Below are 22,197 nucleotides of genomic sequence, written 5' to 3'. Positions count from 1 at the left end.
ACCCCGGTGGCAGGTTGGGCTGGGGGGGGGTTCCAGCGGGGGTGAGAGTGGCAGCGCGGAGGAGATCACAGAGGCGGAGGGTGCGAAGGAACCGCAGGCGGGAGAGGAAGTTGCGGCTGGCCAGTCGCTGGCTCTTGGAGGGGTTTCGCACCTCCCTGGTTGCAGGGAGCTCACTCGGGTGCCACCCGGAGATGCACCAGCATGGGGGTCCCTGGTGCCCCCCGGCACTGTCGGTGCTGCTGTGGCTGGTGCTGCTGGCCACGACCAGTGGCCAAGGTGAGGAGGGGATGCGGTGCCGGGCTCGCCGGGAGGATGGGGACTCGCCGGGCCTCACTAAGGGGAGGGTGCTGGTGGGGAGGCACCGGCGCTGGCAGCGTCCGAGGGGTGCAGGGACGGGGCGGGGGGTGTTGCTGCTGCCTGTCCCGGGAGCTGGGTGCCGGGAAAAAGCCGGTTGTGCCGCCGGCACGAAGACATCCGCAGGAACTCAGACCGCGGAGGGCTGCGGGGTCACGGGCAGCGAGCTGGGCGCGGGGTCCCTGGGGAGATGGAGCGGGGCTGGGTGGGGTTTTTTCAGTTTTTCTTCATTTCTCTGCGCTGGGTCCTGCCCAGAGCACAGAGGGCTCTCAGGCAGCGCCGGTTCCCCTTTGCAGGCAGCGTTGCTGCCAGCAGCACACGGGGCTTGGCTGAGAAAAGTCACTTCCCTGCCGACGCAGCACCCACACCCCTGACCTTTCCCGCACCCAGAAATGCAGCTTTTGGAGGCCAGGTCTCTCCACTGAACAAACACGGCACCTTTCCACCATGATCTCAGTGGAGCTGGGGGTGGCTTAGGATCTTCTTCCTAAAAACAGCAACTTCTGCATGGGGGGAACAGAGAAACACCTGAGTTTGGGGGCCAGCTCGGTGCCTGGAGCATCTTCTGGCGGTGTCCCCGTACCTCCACCGTGCCACCCTTCCCCGCCCTCGGGGAGCCCAGGCGAGCATCACCTCCACCTCCCCTCTCTCGCCACCCCAAGACGCATCTCCTGGCCCCGTTGCCCAACCCAGATGGTGCGGGGCTGGGGGGCTCTCGCTGCTCAGGGGTGCACAAGATGGGGTGTTGCTGGCTTGAAGCAGCAGAACCTGCAGCAACCACGGGCTCAGCGGAGCTGCAAAACAGATGTGGTTAACCTGCATGGTGTTGAACTTGCCCGGCCCAGCGTTGCTCCGGCTGGGTGTACAACCACATCTCCAGGCTACGGGACGTATTTTTGCATCATTTTTTTCCCAATTCTGCACACCCACTGTCCTGGCACCCTCCCTCCGGGGCAGCTCCTTGCTGGGGCTGCTCCAGTGGCCTAGGATGAGGGCATTAAGATGCCCTCACATGTTTTTTTGGAGCACTAGATGCTTGCAGAGCAGTAGTAGGTGATAATCCCTATTTCTCGCCATGTTTAGTACCTGGAGGGGTGGGAGGTGTGAGCCATCAAGGTGGCAACTGATAAATAGTGCCTGCGCTGGGGCCTGCCCCTTGAGCTCCCCATGGGAGGATGCTTCTGCCTTTGCTTGCTCCAGCCTCTTGTATTTCTAGATCTGCTGAGCGTAGGGATGTCCCGTCCGCACCCCGGGATGCGCTGAGGACAAGGCATCCTCACGCCTGCGGCTTTGCAAAGACAAGGTTTAAGCTGGAGCTGCCTGGGATCTCCTGGCCGTACCAGGAGGCACCAAATCTGGTGGCACATGGTTCGCACCGGTGGCACCGAGGCAAAGTCCCCCCCGGGGGCTGCAGGATGGGGGGCTAAGCTGAGCTCCCCAAGGCTTACGCTTACCTTGACGGCTGTGCAAGCCAGACTTTGTTGAGGGCTACAAAAACAGGCGGTTGTGTGGGGTTGCACCGTGCAAAGCCCGTGCACGGCTGAGGCAGCCCCCGGCGCTGCCCTGACCACACGCAGCCCCGAGGAAGCCGTGAGGCTTCTGTGCACACTCGGCTGCGGTGTTTGTTTGTTTTTAGGGGCTTTTTTAATCTCACTTCTGCCAGAGCCCTTGACATCCGGGGTTGCACTGAGAAAAGGGAGGCAAGCAGAGAAGCTCAAGAGAAAAGGGTCCAATGGGCAAAATTTTGGCTCTTCCCCAGGCTGGATGGGCAGGGAAGGAGCTGGAGCACAAATGAGCAATGAGAGGCCGTGATCAGCCACCCCTGCTCTGGGCAGGGCAGAGGATATTGCGTGAGCACCTGCAACGTGTGGCCAGACACAACCAGCCTGGGATGGTGCAGAGAGAAGGGTACCCCCAAATGGGGGTTGTGATGGGGAGCCAGGCAGAGCTTCGCCCTGGGGAGCAGGAGGGGCTGTGCTGGGGGCTGTGGGCCTGGGGCACAGGGGGGGTTCCAGAAGCTGTGCCCCCTCCCCGGCCATGGAGCATCTCCCGGGGCCACGGGCCTTCGCTCACCCCTCTCTGCTTTAGGAGCCCTGGAGTGCCGGGAACAAGCCGTGTCTGTCAGCAGGACGCTGCGGCTTCTGCCGGAGAAACCCCCACGGGGGTGGGTAAAGGTCGAATGGAGAGTGACACTGGATTCAGGACACAAGTTCCGGATCCTGACGGCTGAGAAGAATCAGTCTGACCAATTTCCCAAGAGTCCTTTTTCTGGGAGAGCTGGTTTCCAGCAGAATAACCTCTCCCTGTGGATCAGCGTGGTTCGCACAGCAGACAGTGGGGTCTATCGGGCGGATTTTGAGGACACATCAGGTACTCTTACTGCCTCGTGCTTCCGCGTGTCCGTGTGGGGTGAGTATCTGTGTCCCCATTACCCCATCCCCCTGTGTCCCCCACCCACGTCCCTTCTCACCAGCTCTGTCCCTGCAGAGCCCGTCTGCCCGCCACACCTGGAGCAAAACGTCCTGCACCGGGAGCAGGGCTGGTGCAACCTCTCGCTGGTCTGTGCCGTGCCCGGTGCTGACAACGTCTCCTACAGCTGGACCTGCAGCGGGGCCCCCCTGGGAGACCCAGAGCCCCGGTCCTGGGTGCATCTGCAGGTCCACGATGACGACAACCACACCATCTGCTCCTGCAACGTGAGCAACCCGGTGAGCTGGAGCGTGGTCAGCACCGACATCACGGCAGCCTGCCGCGCCGAGGCCTCGGGTAATTTGTCCTCAACTCTGTAAAACGTGGGATTTAGGGGATGTACAAGCTGCAGCGCTTCCATTCCTCTCTTGGGGCCCTTTGTCTCCCTGCCTGGGCCTGTGAAATTGCGGAGGACGTCATGCTGATGCCAAAATGTGCGCAGCTTCCCCTCCTGGGAAAGGAAATGCGATAGCTGAGCGTAGGTGAAGTAACCAGGGCCGAGGCTTCCTGGCCAGCTCTTCCCCTTGTGCTGTCCTCTGCGGGCTGGGATGGTGTTTAGAAATGGCTTGGAGCTCTGCCCTGCATCAAAACTCTCCCCTTCTCCTCTCCTTCCATCCCAGGGCTTTCCAACATCATTCCGTGGTTGGCGGTCGCTGTGTTCCTGGGGCTGGCGCTCTCCGTAGCCCTCGCTGTCGTCTGGTACTCGAAGAGGAAGCGAGGAAAGGCCTCCCCGGGAGGTTTGTCCCTGGGGCTGACGTGGCTCACAGGACGGGCAGCCATGGGGTTTTGACGGTGCAGTCCCTGCCCTCCTCCTGCCTGCTGTCACACTCCTAACACTCTCTGTGCTGGCCCCGGGGTTCTCCCTCCTCCTGGGGCTGATGCGGGACAAGCCACCGGGCACTGTCACCTGCCCTCAGAGTCTTCACCCATCCCTGCTGATGCAGGGTGCTGCAGGTTGATGAGCTGGACGAAGCGTCCCAGCAGCCCAAGCTGACCTGGAGGCCTCATCCCATGGGCTCTGGGGGACTGTTTGGGTTTGGATATTCATTTTATTCTGAGCAGGAACATCCCTCCCCAGCCCCTGCCTGGTGCCAACAAAGTAAAACCTCTCCATTGCCAAGGGACCTCTTTCTCCCTCTGCTTTGCTTTGCTTGAGGGCTGAACCCCCCGGTCTGGGGGCTCTAACACATCAGCCGTCTTACACTGACCCTTCAAACTCCCCCAGGACACGTCGAGGAGATGACGACTGTCTACGAGGAGGTGGGCAAAGCCCGAACCAGACAAAACCCCGTGAGTGCTGGGGGGTGCCCCTTGGTGCCCCTGTCCCCAGGCTGCCTGGAGGGATGGGACCTCTGTTTGGAAATGTCTGTCACCTCGGGTTGTGTCCTTTAACCAGCCTGGGGTTGTTTTCTCCCCCAGAATGGGACCAGTGAGGCCACTGTGGGTGGAAACACCATCTACGCCGTTGTCTGCAACAAGACGCAGGTAGGGTCAGTTGTGTGGCGGTGGGGGGGACTGGAGCTGCCCCATGGCCTTGGCTGTGCAGCCCCTGGACTGGATGCATCCATGGCAGCTGCCAAGACCACCCCTTTTGCCCCAAATTTGTTTTTCTTTACTCATCTCGACCATTTTTCCCTGGCAGGGACCCAGCTGCCCTCAGGAGCCTGAAAGCCGCACCATCTACTCCACGATTCAGCCCACCAGGAGGGTGAGGTTGCCCCGCTATGACCCCGGTCCCTCTGCAGGGGCACAGAAACCCGGGTCCCCTCGGTTCATCAACTGGGTGCTGGGTTCACCATCCTGCTTGTGTGTTGCCTAACGGCAGGTTCTCACTCTGCTCCACAGTCTCCTTCTCTCAAGAAGAAGAGGCTGGACCCAGCTTTGGTTTCCACCGCCTACGTAGAGGTAACGAGCATCGCACCGGTAAGATGAGCTCTGGTTATCTCCAAAAGCTCCTCAGCTTTTTGGGGCCGCTGTGTGCTAAACCCTACCCATTTCCTTGCAGGCTATGGGGGGTTCTAGACGCTGGTGCTCCCCGGTGCAGACCTCGCCCTCAGCTCCTGCCAGCCACCATCTCTCCTAGTGCCTGGACTGCCTCGGCAAGACCTTCCCTTCCCTTCGGGCCTCTTCTCCCGGAGCACCCAAAGACCTCCGGCACCTGCTGGAACCCCACCCGGCAAAGCCGGGGGCTCGCTTGGGATGGAAACGGTCAGACATGGTTTTTTTGCAAGGACACAGATCCCAGTTGTGCCTTGGCGGCTTTCCTGTGAGGGAAGGAGGAAAGACTCGGTGACGGACACCTGTCTTCAGGGGAGACAGATGTGAAATTGGACAAGTGGGGGAGTGGTGGGGAGAGGACACGTGTGTTTAGTGCCAACGTGTGATCTTGTGGGGTTTCTGAGGTCTTGACAGGTTCAATACACCTCTGGAATTTATTTTTAAGTGCAAATATAAGCTGAACTTCATGAGGCAATTGTGGTGCTTGTTTAATTCGCTGAATTGGCTATTTATAGCCCAAAATGTACTTCGGGCATGGGGAGGGAGTGGAAATTGCCTTGTTTGTGGCTCTGAAGTGGTCTGAGTCTCATGAGGAGATGCACTTTGCAGAGTTTGTTGTGTGTGTCGGGTAGGGGAGAGGTGGCCCTGGGCATCATCCCTGGGCAGGATGGTCCCTGCCTGCCCCGGTTGGGCTGGGCATGGCCCCGGGTGCCCCACGGTGAGCTGAGACCCGAAACACCGCCACGTCCCTTCCCACCTAAGTTATCCCGTGCTCCTACAGCACAAGCGGCCCTCGGAGAAGGAGGTGGAGAAAGAAGAGGGGCTCTGGCTTCAAAGATCTTCCCAAAGGCAAGATCAAGGGCTTTTCTTCGGGATTAAAATGAAAGGTGACACTTTGATGGCAGCATGGGGAGCGGCGGCGGCTCCGCAACACTCCCCTCCCACCCGAGTCCCCGGATCAAAATAGCTTTGTGGCTGCTCCCTGTGAAACGAGCATTAATTGGAATCATTAACCGGGAGCTATGCCGGGAGGCCAGCACGGGGAGGGAGGGGGTGTCTGACTGCCACAATGAGGGAATTTAGGGGGCTGGGCTGGTGTGGATGGGGGCTCAGGCACAGCGTGGCGGTGCTGCCGTCGGGCTGGTTTACGCCCTCCTGAGCCCCATCCTCTGCTTTTCACAAGCCAAATACATCTTGCACTGTGGCATCCCCTTCTGCACGCGGCAGTCGGCACTGGGGGAGAGGTGGCAGTGGGACCTTTGACTGGCTGAATTCAGTTGGAAAAGTTCAGGAAGGATGGAAATCCTTCAGCACAGGTGCTGGGGATGCGGTGACAGTCCTTGCTGGCTGCGGCTGCTGCTTGGGAGCAGGGGCTAAGGCAGGAGGCGCATCTCAGCCCCTTTGCAGCTTGAAACGCCGGGTCCCCACGCTCCTGATGAGCGGAAACATCTGAAGGCGACAGCACAGAGCCCGGGGGGCTGCTGCATCCATCAGCACGTCGGGCTCCTGCCGAAGCCACGCTCCATCACGGTGCTGTAATTTATGCTAATGACCTGCTTTTGCATATTGGAGATAATTTGCAGTGCTCGCTGCAAGCGCTGAGGCAGCACTTCGCTCCCTGTCAGGGAAATTTGCTTTCCCATCTCCGCCGGTTTCTGTCAGTGCGGTGTAGTTGGGCGCGGGGATCAGCCGGCGGGTGCTCAGCACCGCGGTGCCACTGAATGGGCGCCAGTGATCCAGCCACAGCATCATCAGGTGCTAATGTCGCTCGGCGCTGACATCGGATCTCCCCCCATGATGACGGGGGCTGCCCAGCGCTGAAATTAAACTGGGTCAGGGCCCAGCGGGTGCTGCCGTCACCCTTTGTTCATGGCCGGGGTCAGCCCCAGTTCTCCTCGCTCGGGGCCGGGGTGGTGCGTGGGAAGATGCCGGTGGCCATTTGCCCCCAACGTGGGGCCTGTGCTGGCTTCGCTGCCCTGCGCTTCCCTCAGCCGCTGGTCAACAAAGACCCTGAAATATGGTCTTTCAGGAAGGAATCCAGGCTGTAATTAAAATCCTTCCCTTTAAGCATCTGTCCCGGTCAGAGGCTGGTGCGCCGGAGCTGCAGCTTTAGCATCAGCACATCATCCCTCCCATCTCCTTCCCACTGGTGCTGGTCGCCTGTGAATGGGGATCATGGGAACGCCCCAGTGCCGGTGCTGGTGGTTCCTGCTCAAGCTGGGGCTGCTCGGTGGCACGTTCGGGGGTTCAGACCGTGGTGAGGACACAAAGCTGGGTTTGTAGGTGAAGAAACAGGAACCCTGTGGGATGTGACCCCTGGGATCAGCGTTTCATTTACCAGCAGGATGGTGGGATAACTCTGATGAGGGGGTGCTCTGTGTGGTGTCCCCAGGAAGGCTCAGTTCTACTGCCTCTCTCCGGGGGGAAGTGTGCGCGAGGGTGTGGGTGAGACAAGAAAACGGAAGTGTGGGTTCCTGAGCTATAACAGCCGTGCTGTCCAAGCCCCTCTCTTGCCGTGCCCCTCCAGCCCTGACTTTAGGGACGGTGGTGGGGGCTGCAGGCTCGGGGGGGTCCTTGGTGAGCAGCTGCCTGGTGCGGAGGATTTCCGCCCCAAGGTTTGGGCGTAGACACGCAGAGAAGATGGCGATGGGGCTTACAGCCGTGCTCTTCTTCCTCTTCATCATGAAAGGTAGGGCGGCTGGTTCTCCGGGGTGAGGGTGCTGGGTTGGGGGTGGGAGATGGCTTTGGGGACGGTGGGGGACCTTGGGGATGTGCCCGTGGGTAAACCCTCCCTGTCCCTGTTCTTTTTCTCAGCTTTTTCCATTGTGGCACCATACCCGAGGTGCAACCTGCTGACTCTCTTCCCACCAGAGTCCCCGGTGTTGCCACCACCACACTGGGGGTGAGGCGCTGCTCCGGGTGAGCTTGGAGTGGGGAGAGGCAGCCAAAAATGAAAGTGAAGTTAAAAAACTTCGCTGGCAGACTCGGGCAGTCCTGTGCTCACAGCGGGGAGGCGGAAATCCCACCATGAGCTGTAGGGTTGCAACGTGCCTCTGAGGCCGAGAGAGTGAAAACATGTTAGAAATTTGCCTTTTCCATGTGTCTGGGAGGAATCTGAGGTCCCCAAGTGGGGATGAGTTCTAGGGGAGGGTGGGCTGTGTCTGGTCAGCCAAGCAGCCTCAGTCTTGGCTTTCTCAGCAGCCTGGGCACAAGACGGTCCATCGAAGGTGGTCGGGGTTGTTCATGAGGTGGCGTATCTCAGCCCCAGCCTGCAAAACCAGAAGCCCTTCCACCAAATCCATTGGCGACGCAACAACTCTGTGAAGATCGCCAGCAGGAACAGCAGGGCGAAGGTCCAGTACCCCAACAGCACCTACAAGGGACGTCTGGAGCTCTTTCCCAATAACACATTAAAAATCAGCTATCTGCAGAAAAATGACAGCAGCATGTACCAGGTGTACCTGGAGGACGAGGCGGGCAAGGAGCAGATCGAAAGCATCCTCCTGACGGTGTACGGTGAGCTGGGAGGACGGGAGGGTTGTCCCTGTGCCCCATGGAGGGACAGGGAGGCTGTGACATCCCGCCACCTCTTGCAGATCTGGTCCCGAAGCCCACTGTGAGTGCTAAAGTGATCAGTGCTGACCCGGAGTTGTGTGAAGCCATCCTGGAGTGCTCGGTGGGGCTTGAAGGGGTGACCTACAAGTGGATCCCCCACAGCAAGTTCCCACCGGAGAGTGTGGGTGCCTCTGAGCAGCGCGTCTTCTTCAACCCCTCGATGGAAACCTACACCTGCGAAGTCAGCAACCCTGTCTCCTCCAACAACGCCTCGCTGACCTACAGGCACCCCTGCTCCTGGACAGGTACCGCCCACAGCACACACACGAGGCAGCAAAACTCGGGTGGGATGGGCTGCAAGGTGTCCCTTGGCTTTGGGGGGTCCCTGGACCCATGGCGGTGACCCTGAGGACAGTAGGTCCCTGCAAGGTGGCCCCTGGGTTAGGAGTGGTGGGTCCCTTTTCCCCTGCATCGTGGCCTGGTGGGTGGCAGAAGCCCACCTGGGGAGGGAGCTGGGGTGTCCCTGACCAGGGCCGGGCAGCCCGCAGCCTTTCTCACACCCCGGGTCTTCCTCTGCCTCCAGGTGAGTCTTCTGCATCACACACTACCACCAGCATGCTGGTGGTCCTGGGACACCTCCTCCTCCTCCTCCTCCTCACTCAGGCTTAAGGACGCTCTTCGGTTGACATCTCTCCTCATCTCATCACCCCCCATTGCAGGACCCGTGCCTGCATGAGACCCCCAAGCTGCCTGGGTGCAGACAGATGCAGTTACTCGGGGGAAGGATTACAACCAGTGTCCATTACACCAGCAACCACCTGGTCCCAGCCAGAGCCACCTGCTTCCCACCAGCCCTGTGTCCGACTGCTCTGCCTCTGCCTTCAGGGTAGCTCAGTGCCTCAGGTTCCCTCCTCACCTTTTCTGCTTTGCTTTAAGCAGAGGTCATGTTCTCTAGATCCAAACAGAACTGATGAAGTCTCTTGCAATCGTTTTTCAGGAATTTAAATTGCTAAATTAACAGTTAACTGCTTGGAAATCCTCCTCTCCTCATCCCTGAGATCTGCGGGGAGACCCAATCTGAGCCTTTCTCAGGGCTCCCTGTGGACTTGGGGGGTCCTCAGCCATCACCTGCTGTCAGTGCTGCAATTTAGGGGACCAAGGAGCAGTGTGACAGTGCATGATGTCTTTTGCCTGAAACTGCTGACACCAGCACGGGTGCAGCTGGCTGCTGCCCAGCCTCCAGGTCTGAAGCACCAAAACATCTCAAGGGGGCAGAGCTGAGGTGGCCTTCCCTGCAGCGAAGGATTGGGCAGGGCGAGTGTGGTTTCTGCCTTCCAAAATGTCTGTGTGCACATTAAATTAACATTAACCTTAAACCCCACATTTTCAGGTGCCTGTTCTGCATTGTCCTCTGGCCTGGGGCCAGCCGCAGCGAGTACTCGGGGACTGGGGGATGATGGAGGGGGCCATGTTTGCCCCCCAACACCCTTGCTGGGGATGGAGCCCTTCCACAGTTGTCCCCCACAGGAGGAGACATCTCCAGATGGTCGGGCCCTTTGGGGTGGGAGGATGTGTCTCGTGAATGATGGAGATGGTCCCTCAGCCTGCAAGGAGGGGTGGGGACATGGCTCAGGGCCCCCGCAGCCCTGGGATGCTGCTGCTCCAGCAAACCAGCCCAAGAAAGAGGAGAACCAGGCTCTAACCTCTGTAAAACCCAAGAGGCATCACTTTCCAGAGCCATCTTTAAGCAAAGACTCCTAAGGGCAGATTCATCAAAGGGTCAGCTGGGACCGTGTTGGCTCGTTTGAAGTATCAGTCAAGAGCACGAGTCGTTCCAGCTCCCGGGTCTAATGGGTAATTCCTGTCGGGTGGGTGATGGTTTTAGCACCAATGTATATTTTTGCAGAAATCCCCCCTCCCTTGAAAATATTTGCTTGCGTTTTAGTCCATTCCTGTCTGGAGGTCTGGGGCTCTTCTGCCTCTCACAGATTCCAGAATGACTGCTGAGCACCATCATCACCACGCTGTGATGAATCAGTTGGGAGCCCGGTGTCATGCCTCAGTCATCTTTCCAGCCAGGAGACTTCAGCCTGGGCTGATGGGGGAAGTAAAGGCGTTTAGGATCATTATTTTTGGTTAAAGGAGGTTTTCCTGTGACTGCCTCTAATGTTTTTTGTGCCCCCAGATGCTTTCTGGAAGGATTTTTTTCTTGATGGTTTTGCTTGTTAAATAATTTTTCCCATTTCTCCGGGCTGGTGCCAGCCCAGCCTGGAGCACGCTGCTGTGGTAGAGCCCCGTGGGCTATACTGGGGCTCTTTCCTGGACCAGTTTGTGGTTGGTGGTGTTCTCCGTGCCAGCACAGCCCGCACCCAAGTGCGGGGCACTTATCCATGGCGAGGGGAGGGTTGGGGACCATCCTGCTGCCCTGCCTAGGGAAGCCGAGCTGGTGGAGCCCATCCACTGGAGACCTTCCTGACCCTCCAGCTCTTCAGGTGAGATTTGTCCCGCGGCAGTTTGCTGCTCTGCAAAACACCCCAAGACAATGTCTTTGCCCCTCCATCATCTGGCCAAGCGCTCGGTCCAGGACCTGGCTGCCTCCCGTAGGAACCACCGCAGCATTTCTGCTGAGCCGAATCTCCAGGTGTGTCTGCAGCGAGGAAAGGAGCCGAGTCTCCTCGTGCTGCTCTTACTCATCCTTTCTTTTTCATGCTTCTGCTGAGCTCTTCCCTTCTGTGAACAGCTGATTATTGGGAAATGGCTTGGTTCTGGTTTTCTCTTGTTTCTCGGCCAGATGCTTTCTGAGCAGGAAGGAGAAGTCTATGTTGGGGTGGTTTAGGGTGTGTTTTAGGCTTTTTAGCATTAGAAATAATTTATTGTCAACAAAACTCATGGAGGTCTCGGAGCTTGGCACCACTGAACAGCGATGGGATGTAAGTTCACTCTTTATTTCCTTGCGGCGCTCAAATTTGGTTTGAAACAGCGGAGGGATTCTCGCTTGACGCTGTCACCTCTGCTCTCCTCTGAAAACCAGAAAAAGCAATGAAGACTTGAAGAAAGCAATAGGAAAAAAAAAAACAAACCCTTCTCCCATTTTAAAGCCATGCAGGCCGAGCACTGATGGAGGTGAATAATTCCTTCCACTAAAAACAAAAAAACAACCAAGCTTTTCTCACCCCTTTCCAGCAGTGGAACAAGCGAGCGGTGTTTTCCCCAGATCACCTCCCCGAGTGCTCAGCCTGAGAACAAGGATTGGGCTTTTCCTCGGCGAGTTTTCAAAGACCACCCATACTCCTCCTCCTCGCTGTAGATCCCGTGCAGCCTGAAGAAGGGCTGTGGGTTAATCCCAGAGTGTTTGGGGTTTTTTTCTGCACTGGTGGGCGTTGTGGCCGTGAGCGCTGGTGCCCGCTGGCTCTCTGGATGAACTTTGTGCTGGGTCCCAGCCCCACGGTGCTGGGATTGAGCAGCAGCAGTCCGGATGCTGCTGTGCGGGGGGAACGGCTGCTCGCCTCCCCCGCTGCTGCGGTAGCAGAGTTTGAAGGCTCTGTACAGCCCCGGGAAGCTGTTACTGTACGTGAAATTGGTTTTTTTTGCTGGTGTTTCCTCTTCTCTTGGTGTTGGGTTAAGGACTGTGGCAGACTGTTGCAGTTCTGGTGCAAACTATAAATTGATTTTCTGTTTCCTCCTGCAGGTCTCCAGGGCTGTCTCTGGTGAAGCGTTCACGACTCGGTGCTTTGAATACTTTCCACTCAAGAAAATAAAAAGAGTCATTCAGCCAAAAAACAGGAAACCCATAATCCTGTGCAACATCTCAGATCTGAGTACACCTGCTCTTATAATGAGCACAGCAGATACTAACTCCACTGCAGCAGGGGCTCCGTGAACCGAGGCATGGGCTGCAGCGTCTGTCTCTGGCTGCTGATCTCTCTCGGCCGTGTTTGGGGTAGGTATGCTTGCCCTTCGTGAAATACTCGCTTCAGATTGTTTGGGGATTTTTGTCAGATATTAAGACCTTTCAAAATCGTGAGCTGTGTGCCAGGCGGATGATTGAGTATAAATATTCATATAGAAGATAAATGGCTCGCAACTCCAAGCTGGATGTGTGGTGCATCCCTAATATGCTTCTACTAGTCAGGCTGAGGGGAGAGAGAATAAAAGATGATGAATGAACAAAGACGGTGATGGACAAAGTGTAGCTGCAATAGTGAAGCACTCTACTGTATGTTTTAATAGGGTATTAATAACACTGAGCAAATAATTTAGTACCAGATGTGAATGGGGGTACTTGAGATGAAGGTCCTTGGTGGATTGTGTCACTCTCTGCGATACCGAGTGTCTCGGATCAAGACGTGCCAGTGGGCTGGGAGATGATGCCCAAGCAATGAAATGTGTATAAGGCGAGCGGAACGGGACCGGCAGCGGGGCAGTGCCTGTTTTCTGGGTGCCTGGAGAGCCCTGGCCAGCTGTGGATGGTGTCCTGGGGACGAGTCAAAATCCCGCCCCAGACCCGCTGGTGAGGGAGCGAGGAGCACCCAGACCCCCCAGGGCTCCTGGGTCATCTCCTCCCAGCCCGTCAGCAGTTGCGGAAGGATGTTGCAAAATTGTTTTTTGTGCCAGCGGAGCCTGCGCAAAAACGCTCGGGTGAGTCACGGCCTCTGAGCAGAGTAGAGGGAGCCGAGACTAATCCTGACCCTCCTCTTGGTGCCAGTGATGCCCATTCTCTTTCCTTGTGTGTCCCCGCAGCCCCATGAGCCCTCTGCCACTGCATCAGTGTGATTACTGGCTGTCAAACGAAGGGCTCGTCCAGGAAACCAGAGACCTGGGCAGAGCCGGGATTTCTCCTCGGCTCTGCTGGTTCACTGTTACTAGAACACCTGCCTTTAAAATCTCCCCGGGGTTTTCTGCCTGGCCAGCGCACTGGAAGTCCCATGAGCCCAAGGCCTGATGTGAGGGTTGCTCCGGAGCCAGCGCTGCGCCGGTGCGGATCGCTTCCCTTCCTCCAGCCTCCATCGGGGCTTTGCCATGGACGGGTTCAGACCTTTTTACATCCCTCCTCCTGCAACCTTGCTCCAGCCGAGTTGTCTTCCCTGCCAAGGAGAAGCTCCTTGTTGGGGCAAAGGGTTTTTCTAACGTGATGTAAAAAGGGCTTTTCCATTTGGTAATTAATGAGGAGCCTAACCGCTGCGTGTCAAAAGGACGTATTGCTGAGCAAATACAGCATCGGCCTGTGCGCTGGGTTTTACAGTAAAAGTACCGGCAAAACACGTAAGAGGCAGCGGGTGAGCCAGGCCGTGGGTTTTCTGTGGGATGACGGCTGTGTCTGCATGGCTGCTTCGATGCTGGGGAGATGGAGTCCACAGGGACAGCTCAGAAACTGCTGTGTTTTGTACTACAGAGGGGGAAATGATGAGCGGGATGTCGGATGTGGCTTTTACTGGAACCATGTGGGCCGCAGGAGAGATACTGGGCTTCTCTGGGCCTCCCCAGACCTGTTCTTCTGGGGTAGCTCCCCCTCTTTCTTTTTTCCCTCCTCTGGGGCAAAGCCTCACCCTGATGGAAAGAAGTCAGTAGGAAACAGGGGGGTGACGTGGTGGAGCCCCTTCCACGGTCCCGCTGCCAGTGGCTGGCAGCAGCGGTGAGCTGACACCTCTCCCCACGCTGTTTCCTACAAAAACAAACTTGTTTGCCCGGGTGTGCGGGCAAATATGAATCACTGCCTTGCAGCAAAAGACAGGAAAGGGTTTGGGGGAGAAGACCCTCCTGCATGCTCTCCAGGAAATTCAGGTGGTTGAGATGCTGTGGGACACGTGGGAGATGCTTGCATTCCTCTTCTTAAGAGCGCTTTTCCGTGGCCACCAAGAAACACACCTTGGACCACCTCGACCAGGAGGACAACCTGGGATATACACCTGAGCCCACCTCCAGGGGTTCGCGCTTCCCGCAATTTCTACAAGGAAAGTCCCACTGAAGATTTCTGGAGCTGAAGCGCATGAGGGAGGCTTTGGCCAAGAGCCACCGAGCATCGCTTCCCTCTGGTGTCACCACGACTTCTCCAGGCTGGTCCCACCACTGCCAGCACCCTTCTCCCAGGACCAGCATCCCCACCAGACTGGGACCGCAAGCGCCTTCCCCTGCTCGAGGCAGCCCCACTCCGTGGGGTGATGTTCCACCACGCCGGCTGTCGTGCCAACGGAAAGCACAGAGCCTTAAATCAGGATTTGGCCGTCGCGCACAGCGGTGCCTGACACGGGAGCGTGCGGAGGCTGGTGCAAATGAAGACTTTGTCTCCTCGCTCTGGGAAGGCAAGAGTGGGGAGGAAGAGCAGAGGAAGGCAAAGCTTCCTGAGCCAAGCCATCAACCCCCATCCTTTGGGGTCAAGGGTGTGGGGCTGAGAGCTGGGGGTCGCTCCCTTGGTTTTGGGGGATGGTGCTGTGGGGTGGGTGTGGGGCAGAGCTCGCACTGAGCCCTGATGTACAGCACGGCTCCTGTTCCCACCCGCCCGCAATGGCTGCTGCAGGATGTGGTGGATACCGTGTTTTCAAGCTCTCGGTTTAGATAATCTGATCAATTTTTGATGATTTATCTCATGAACCCAAGCTGTCCCCAATCTGCGGATTATCAGGGTGGGTCCAATGCTGTTGCTGGCAACTGCAGCTCTGCCTGCATCTGCCCTCCTCCGGAAGAGCTGGGATGGGGGTGGGGGACGGACACTCCGAGACCCCCGTCCCTCCCTGCCCGCCTCAGCCCTTCTCTCCTCTCTCCTCCCAGGCACGGGCCGCGGGGCGAGGGAGACGGTGCTGGGCACCTTGGGGAAGGCGACGATATTGCGGATCCCCCCTGAACTCCAGAACCTGACCCTGCGCTTCGGGGCGGCTGTCTGGAAGCGGGACACGGAGGACCCACAGAGGAAGCTCGTCCTGCTCAAGTACGCGGACGGCAACTACACCAACTACATGGAGAACCGAATGCGCTTCCACAAGTCGGACTTTTCCCTGGAGATCCTGAACACCAGCCGGCAGGATCAGCAGTTCTACGAGTACATAGTCAGCAAGGGGCCGGAGGAGAAAGTCTGGCAGATACAGCTGGAGGTGTACGGTGAGACACGCTGGGAGCACCGTGCTGGGAGCAGGCCTGGGAGGTGGGTGGTGGTCAAGGAGGGGGGGAAGATGATCACTCTGATGTCAAGGTGCTGCAGTGACTCCAGGACCCTCTTGTGGCACCATCTGGGTACCCCCAGGAGCCTTTGTGCGGAGCATGTCCCTCTCGAATGCTGTTTGCAGCGGGTCCAGGGCCAGAGTGGTTCCTTTCCACCTCTCGGGGGTTTAGGAGAGGCCTGAAGGATTTCCCAGGCAGGGGCCAAGGCAATGTCTGCATCCTTCCCCAGACACAAACCTTTGCCTCCTCCCTCCCTCCCTCTCCTCTAGAGCCGGTGTCTGATCCCAGCATCCACGTCCTCAGCTGGGCGCTGACCAACGGCAGCTGCACCGTCACCCTCAACTGCACGGCAGCGCGAGGGGACAACGTCCTCTACAGCTGGGACAGCTGGGACACCAGCACCTCGGGGCTCTGCTCCGGCAGCGGCAGCCTCCTGCACTTCTCCTACCCCCTGCAGAACACAAGCGTCTCCTGCACCTGCACAGCCAGCAACTCCATCAGCAGCCGAGTCGTCATCTTCAACTCCTCCGAGTGCAGCTACGAGCAAGGGGGTAAGTTCCCAGTTGCCGACTCGGCTCTCTCCAGCCTCCTGGTCCTGTTCTTGCTTTGCAGGGGACTTTTTCACGCTGCTTTAGGCAGCCTCAGAGGAGACTTTTGCAAGAAATCAGCCACTGCGTCACCTGCTCAGCGTCACCCAGGCCTTCCCGTAAACACCGGCTACGGAGCAGCGGGTCCCACCTGCCTCCTTGGCCAGCCCGGCCACCGCACTCGCTGCGCCCCGGTGCTCGAGGCTCATTTTAAATGCATGAGACTCATATGCCGTGTGATTTGGGGAGGATCAAAACCTCGGTGACAGCTTCCCCTTCGTAGGCTCTCAGGGCAAAAGTCACGCTCTCTGTCACCGGGATTTTCTAGCACTCCCTCGTGACGTGGGGGACTTTCACCCGGGGCCGGGCAGTGCGGTAGCTGCCCCTTTCCCTGGGGACCCACAGGTGAAGCCACATCACTGCTGGGGCTCTTGCAGTGACCTGTGCTGAGAAAATATCCCTGTGGGAAAAACGGTTGGGACTCTTGCTTAGGAAAGGGAGATGCTGAAATGAGATGCTTTGGGAAGGCGGGGGGGGGGGAGTTTGGGTTTGTTTCTCACCCCCTTGCACTGTGGGACACCCCGCATGGTGTCACCATTACTGGTCCAGGAGCGGGGCCACCCTGGGTGCCTCCCCACGGTGGGAGCCGCAGAGCTCTGACCCAGGGCACCTGTGACACAAGGGCGTTGTGCAAAGGGGCTGCTTCTCTGCAGGCCTCCCTAAAGCCACAGGAAACATTTTTAGGGCTTTATCTGGCCCTGATCTGGCGCCCAGGAGGTTTTTCACTGACTGTTGCTGTCTGGAGGTGATTAAAGAGAGCTCTGCTCAAGAGAAGTGTTTCCTGCCCCGTGTTTCCTGTTCTAACAAAATCATCAGCCCAAAACTAGGTGATGAGATGAAGAAAGATTTTAGCAGCCCATGCTACTTAGCTCTGGGTGACCCTGGGCCCCAGGCTGGTGGCTGACCCCCTCCCCTCTCTGTCCCCCATGCCAGGCAGCGCTGGTCTGAGAGAGAAGTCTGTGGTGGTGGTGGTGGCACTGGTGGTGGTGGCGGTGGTGGTCATTGCTGCGTTGATGTTCATCAGGGTCAAGACCACCTGTTTGGCCATGCCCACCGGTGAGTGCCATGAGGGAGGGGTGCTGGGCGTGGCTGGTGGTCCATGGGTGGGGTGAGCCTTGCTGGGGGCGGGGGGAAAGGTCTGCCCCCAACCAGAGGGGCTGATTCCTGCGGGCACCTTGTCTACAGAGTACCCTGGTCTTTGGGAAGGAGTGAAACATGTTTCTCTTGAAGCAGAGTTAAAAGGCAGGAGGGAAACCAGATTAAAAAAAAAAGGAAAAAAAAAAGAGAAATGTACTTGCACATGATCTCTAATGGTTTACCCAGATGATGAGCTGCTGAGATCGTATCACACGGTCTCAAGTGGAACTGAACGATCCCAGCCCGGTTTAGAGAGAGCAGCATCTCTCCGAGTGCCTCAGCCGGGCTGTGCCCCCTGTTTCTCATTCCCCGTGTAGCAAGAAATTTGCAAAGCTGACCTGTGGTGGCCAGAAATCCTCTGACCGTGGCCGGGCAGCTGCAGGATGGGGATGGGGACCCACCCTGATAATCCGCAGACTGGGGACAGCTTGGCCATGGGGATGCAGCTGGGTCCAGGCAACAGGGACAGACCCAGCATGGGCTCACCCTTGTGCCTCGGGGTACAGGAGCAGGAGCTTGCAAAGCACCGGGGTCCCCCCCAGGTCCCGGCTCCCCTCGCAGCTCGGTGATTTGTTTATCCCCCCGCAGCCTGCCAGAAGCGGGACCACTCGCCGCTCGCCGAGAACAACGAGGTGCACACTATCTACTCCCAAGTGCAGCGGGTGGAGGTGAGCCATGGCCAGCGTGACCCCAGCCGGCCTCAGCACATGCGGGAAAAATGCTCCGTTAGTGACGGAAAAGCTCCGTTAGTGATGGGACCCCAAGCGCTGGAGCCATGGGGGGGTGTAGCCACGACCCTGCCAGGGTTTCTTGGGTGGACATCTTGGATGGCGGCAGCCTGGCTTGGGGCGGCAGCACCCAAAGCCCCAGGTTGTTGCTGGGTGCCTTCCCGCTGGTCTGCGGCACCCTCTGGGATGGGTCACTGGGTGTCAACACAGCCCCGCAGCTGGTGAGGGAGAGGGTGAAGTTGTGGCTGGGGGGTACTGGGGTGGCCATGGGCTCCCTGGAGACACCCATCCCTGTCAGCCTGGCCACATTAATTTGGGAATCACTAAGAATAAGGTTGGGTGCTGCAGCTTTCCCAGCCTCCACACCCCAGGGTGGCTTTGGGGACAGACTTGGTGTTTTTCCCCGCTCCCCAAATCCTGCTCAGAGCAAACTGGGGAGGAAACGGTGGGTCCGTGTAGGGTGGAGGGAGGGAAGGGCCCCTGTGCTGAGCTGCCTGCTGCTGCTCATCCTTCACTCTCCATGCAGAAGCAGAAAGTGGCTCTCACCGCTGAGGACCCCTCCTGCACCACCATCTACGCTGCAGCCACCGGCCTGCCCCCGGACACGGCCCCGGCCCCCAACAGAGCCCCACGGCCCCCACGCAGCCCCCCGACAGAGCCCCCTGCCCCGCGGGGCCACCCATCCCTCCCGCAGGTAAGGGTGACTGCCCTCCCCTACCAATCCTCACCCTGGCTGGGTGTCGTAGGGTGCCCCACGGGCCCCCCAGCTCAGGCACACATTGTCATGGGGCACCCCACGGCTCCCCCCCCAGCTCAGACACCTCGCTGACCCCTTTGCTTCCCTGCCCTTTGCTGCAGAGCCCTGATAAGGAGCCCACAACTGTTTACGCCAGCGTGATGATGCCCACAGCCTGAGCCTCTCCAGGCAGTGGGCAGCAGCCCAGCCCGGCCCCCACCTCTGCTCGCCAGGCACCGACATCCACGTTCTTCCCAGCTGGAGGGAAACCCCGCCCGTCCCCAGGGAATTGGGGCAAAACCCTCCAGCACACACTGACCCCCGCCGCAGCCCAGCTGGGGCTGCAACGACGGCCATGGGGGTGAGGGATGGCGGAGCAAAGAGCAGGGCTGAAGCAAGGCAAGAAATGTCCCCAAATCGCGTGGGTGGGGTGGCCGGGAAGATGCTGAAGCACCGGGAGAGGGTAGAGGGGCTCTGGATACGACCCCGCAGTCGGGCAGGAGCGAAGGAGAGAGAATAGGCGCCTCGGAGGGGAAGGGTCAGCCTCTCAGCACTGTGGTGTGCAGCACCGGCGAGTGTGGCTGGAGCACGTTTACACCCCAACCTCATCCCTGCCTGGGGGTTTTCACCCCACGGCCTCATCCTGTGGCCCTGACTTCACTAGAGGGACACCCCGGCTTGTGGCAGCCGGTGCCATGCAGGGACGTGGGTTCAACGGCAGCAGGGAAAAATCAGAAGTGTGGTTTTTGTTTTTGGTGGGTTTTTTGTTTTTTTTTTTTACGAACTCTGCTCCGAAACTGGTTACAAAAGGCCGGGGTTGCAGCAAGTTTTGCAATCCCCTCGAGGCTGAGCCCTGCCCAGCGCCCACCCAGCCCTGGCTTGACCCCCTGCACCGGGGGCACCCGGCAGCCCACGCTCACGCCTGGGGAAGCAGCCGCGTCCCACCACGCTTTTCCATCCCCATCCTTTTCCACTGATGACTACAGGAACAGGCGAGGATCTTCCGTGTGGACTATTTAAAGCTGAATTTCTGTCTGAAAGGGGGAGGCAGCCCCTGCCTGTGGCCTGGCCACCCCCTGCCCCCAGCTGCTCTCGATGTCCCTGCAGGAACACCCAGTGTGGAGATGCTGGAGGTGGCCTGGATGAGGGACGAGGGCTGTTAAAATCTTTTCAACCCCCCACCAAGTTTGAGCTATTTTATAATCCCAAGGTAACTCGGCTCGTACAGCAGGTCTGATCTCATGTGCCACTGCTAAGGGAAAGAAAAATAAATTTATAGTAAAGCCTGTTAGCAAGGTTTGTTGGAGGAGTGTGTCAGGGGCTGGATCAGGCGTTGGGGGGGGAGAGAGATCAGTGTGTTTGCACCTCCCTCGCTTCCTTATTTCATTACTACAGAAAATCAGCTGAGCTGCTTCCTTGGAAAAGTCTGTTTGCAAAGCCACCACTTCCCCCAGAAGCAAGTGCATGTCCTGGAAAGGGCAAGGTCACGCTTGCCCTTGTGCCTTAAAATGGCACAAAAGCCCCAAATTCTGTGCCTGGCACTTGGGGCAGGATGGAGCCCGGCGCTACTTGTGTTGATCCTTGTGGAATGAGGGGACACCCCGCGATGTGCTGCCCCGGCGTGCGTCCAGTCATCGCAGCCCACCCCACGGCTGCGGGGGGACGTCAGAGCTCCACAGGGGGAAGAGTTCAAGTAAAAAATGTTAATTTTGCCATTACAGAGGAGCATCGAGCCATGATGCCACAGACGCCCCTGGCTCCCAGGTGATAGTCAGAGGAGGGAAAGGGGGTTATGGGGTGGCTCATCCCCCTGGGTGTCTCTTTGTGCCTCACCTCACTCCCCTGCCAGGGGGGTGTAAAAGAAGAGGTTTTTAGGAGTTCAGCAATGTTGGGACTTCGGTGTTGAGCAACGATGTCAGTCCCGGAGCTGATGTATCCCATCACCCAGGATCTGGCAGCGGGGCAGCGCTGGAAGTCAGCAGCTGCCCCACTCCCTCACTGGGTGGAGGAACCAAGGGTCTTTTGAAGCGCAACATCCCCAGCTCATCCACTGCGCTTCCCCAACCTGAATTTCAGTATGACGCCGGCGTCACGCCGCTTCCCAGAATAATCTGAATTAGGGAAGCGGCTGCTTTCCCTGCAGTTGTCACTCAGCTCTTCCATCTAAGGGGGATGGACTCTGGGGGGATGGAGAGTTTGGATCTCACCGTCCCTTATGAAGGATGCCCTGGTGACATCAGTCTGTGGGCACCAGCTGACCTGCGATGGTCTCCACGCTACCCCTCTCCTAGCGCTGGTTCCCTTGTCACATGGCCACCATGGTGCTCTTTGTCCCAGCTGCCACTCCTCCTTGCTTGGAAATGGATTTTTTCCACTTAAGTTTTCATTATACACGTGGGATTTTCCTCCTTGACCCCTTCTGGTACCAGGCCCAGTGTCACTGCCTGATGTCACTGTGGTGGTGGCAGCTGTTGGATGAAGCACAGGGATCTCCACCCACCCAGCTGGGGGAGGGAAAACTGCGTGGCTGCAGGCGCTTGCGTCTTCCTCTTGCCACCACGATCTGCAGTGGATGCTGGGTGTGGAGAGCTTCCCTCTACGTGCTGCGGGCTAATGGATGTGTTTTGGTGCCTGCCACTCGCCCTCCTCCTCCTCTTCCACCAAGAGAGCAAGTACAAGGTGCTCATTTTGCCTTGGTGGTGGAAGGGCAGGAGCCCATGGGGGGCTCAGGGTGGTTTTAGGGACCCCGGGGAGAGCGGGGTCAGGGTTGGCACACGTGGGGCCAGCGGTGCCAAGTGCAGCTCCGCAGGGATGGTTTGTCTCAAGGATGTTGGGCAAACCAGAGCGAAAGATGCCCAGCAGGACCCCGTGCTGGCCTCTCGCTCTCGTGTGGTGTCCCCCTGCTAATGAGTGAATGCATCAGGTCTCAGCTCCGGCCCAGTCTCCATGCAGCTGCTGCCAGATGTGCACCGGCCGCTGTGTTTGCCGTTCTGCTCTGCGTTCAGGGTCTGCTCCTCTGTGGGTTGTCTCCAAATTTTTCCGTGTTCCTGTGGTTTTGTTGTGGGGTGTTTAGGGCTGGTGGGAGCAGGAGACACTTTCTGCTTCTTTTCAGGCAAGGGAAAATGGGCAGAGACTGGCTCTGCCCCGGCCCCTCCCTGCAACCTCGAGGAGGGTTTTACCACCAGATGAGCCCTCCAGCATCCTTATTTGCTGTTTTAGCAGCATTTCCTTCTTCTAGTTTATCTCCCTGACCAGCTTTTCCTTCTGGGCAGTTCTCGATGTCCTGGAGGTGTCCCAGCAGGGTCGGGCAGGGAAGACCAGAAATGCAGAACCCAGGGGAGAGGGGACAACCTCGGGGTCCAGCTGCTTGGCTGAGCCTGGATCAGTTCCTGTTCCAGCAACTGGGGAGAAAACCTCTGTT

At 58.3% G+C, this 22,197-nt stretch overlaps 3 protein-coding genes across 7 annotated transcripts; all 3 read left to right on the top strand.

Annotated features, from left to right (window-relative positions):
* The first annotated feature begins 149 nt into the window (after nt 1-149).
* Nucleotides 150-5,288, top strand: LOC141916701 (natural killer cell receptor 2B4-like). 2 transcript variants are annotated; one of them, XM_074809451.1, is made up of 9 exons: nt 150-276; nt 2,443-2,724; nt 2,842-3,120; nt 3,444-3,560; nt 4,049-4,113; nt 4,243-4,308; nt 4,466-4,531; nt 4,669-4,746; nt 4,829-5,288. In XM_074809451.1, exons 1-9 carry the CDS (start codon nt 192-194, stop codon nt 4,904-4,906), a joined length of 1,116 nt encoding a protein of 371 aa, XP_074665552.1. In that variant the 5' UTR covers nt 150-191; the 3' UTR covers nt 4,907-5,288. The 2 variants fall into 2 exon arrangements, with proteins under 2 accessions (XP_074665552.1, XP_074665551.1); XM_074809450.1 differs by having other exon boundaries at nt 2,443-2,763.
* A 1,774-nt stretch (nt 5,289-7,062) lies between these two features.
* Nucleotides 7,063-9,752, top strand: LOC141916678 (CD48 antigen-like). Of its 3 annotated transcripts, none has more exons than XM_074809412.1 (4): nt 7,063-7,510; nt 8,020-8,337; nt 8,418-8,681; nt 9,096-9,752. In XM_074809412.1, exons 1-4 carry the CDS (start codon nt 7,462-7,464, stop codon nt 9,110-9,112), a joined length of 648 nt encoding a protein of 215 aa, XP_074665513.1. In that variant the 5' UTR covers nt 7,063-7,461; the 3' UTR covers nt 9,113-9,752. The 3 variants fall into 3 exon arrangements, with proteins under 3 accessions (XP_074665513.1, XP_074665511.1, XP_074665512.1); XM_074809410.1 differs by having other exon boundaries at nt 7,067-7,510; nt 8,960-9,752; XM_074809411.1 differs by having other exon boundaries at nt 7,070-7,510; nt 8,023-8,337; nt 8,960-9,752.
* An 86-nt stretch (nt 9,753-9,838) lies between these two features.
* SLAMF1 (signaling lymphocytic activation molecule family member 1) lies at nt 9,839-20,067 on the top strand. 2 transcript variants are annotated; one of them, XM_074809408.1, is made up of 8 exons: nt 9,839-11,017; nt 12,065-12,316; nt 15,142-15,468; nt 15,798-16,079; nt 17,109-17,231; nt 17,901-17,980; nt 18,567-18,734; nt 18,899-20,067. In XM_074809408.1, the coding sequence occupies exons 2-8, from the start codon at nt 12,265-12,267 to the stop codon at nt 18,953-18,955; spliced, it is 1,089 nt and encodes a 362-aa protein (XP_074665509.1). In that variant the 5' UTR covers nt 9,839-11,017; nt 12,065-12,264; the 3' UTR covers nt 18,956-20,067. The 2 variants fall into 2 exon arrangements, with proteins under 2 accessions (XP_074665509.1, XP_074665510.1); XM_074809409.1 differs by lacking the exon at nt 9,839-11,017 and adding an exon at nt 11,833-11,943.
* The last annotated feature ends 2,130 nt before the right edge of the window (nt 20,068-22,197 follow it).

Source organism: Strix aluco, chromosome 30 (assembly GCF_031877795.1).
Source record: "Strix aluco isolate bStrAlu1 chromosome 30, bStrAlu1.hap1, whole genome shotgun sequence".
Lineage (NCBI taxonomy): Eukaryota > Metazoa > Chordata > Aves > Strigiformes > Strigidae > Strix > Strix aluco.
Note: the sequence above shows the minus strand (reverse complement) of the source record. Positions and strands in the feature narration are given on the sequence as shown.

Excerpts from the sequence above, each read along its gene's own strand:
- LOC141916701 (XM_074809450.1), top strand. The coding sequence starts at position 192 with ATGCACCAGCATGGGGGTCCCTGGTGCCCCCCGGCACTGTCGGTGCTG. Across the intron at positions 3,121-3,443 it reads CTGCCGCGCCGAGGCCTCGG|GGCTTTCCAACATCATTCCG; the intron begins GTAATTTGTCCT and ends CTTCCATCCCAG. Across the intron at positions 3,561-4,048 it reads AGGAAAGGCCTCCCCGGGAG|GACACGTCGAGGAGATGACG; the intron begins GTTTGTCCCTGG and ends AAACTCCCCCAG.
- LOC141916678 (XM_074809410.1), top strand. The coding sequence starts at position 7,462 with ATGGCGATGGGGCTTACAGCCGTGCTCTTCTTCCTCTTCATCATGAAA. Across the intron at positions 8,338-8,417 it reads CATCCTCCTGACGGTGTACG|ATCTGGTCCCGAAGCCCACT; the intron begins GTGAGCTGGGAG and ends CACCTCTTGCAG. Across the intron at positions 8,682-8,959 it reads GCACCCCTGCTCCTGGACAG|GTGAGTCTTCTGCATCACAC; the intron begins GTACCGCCCACA and ends CTCTGCCTCCAG.
- SLAMF1 (XM_074809408.1), top strand. The coding sequence starts at position 12,265 with ATGGGCTGCAGCGTCTGTCTCTGGCTGCTGATCTCTCTCGGCCGTGTT. Across the intron at positions 15,469-15,797 it reads GATACAGCTGGAGGTGTACG|AGCCGGTGTCTGATCCCAGC; the intron begins GTGAGACACGCT and ends CCTCTCCTCTAG. Across the intron at positions 16,080-17,108 it reads GTGCAGCTACGAGCAAGGGG|GCAGCGCTGGTCTGAGAGAG; the intron begins GTAAGTTCCCAG and ends CCCCCATGCCAG.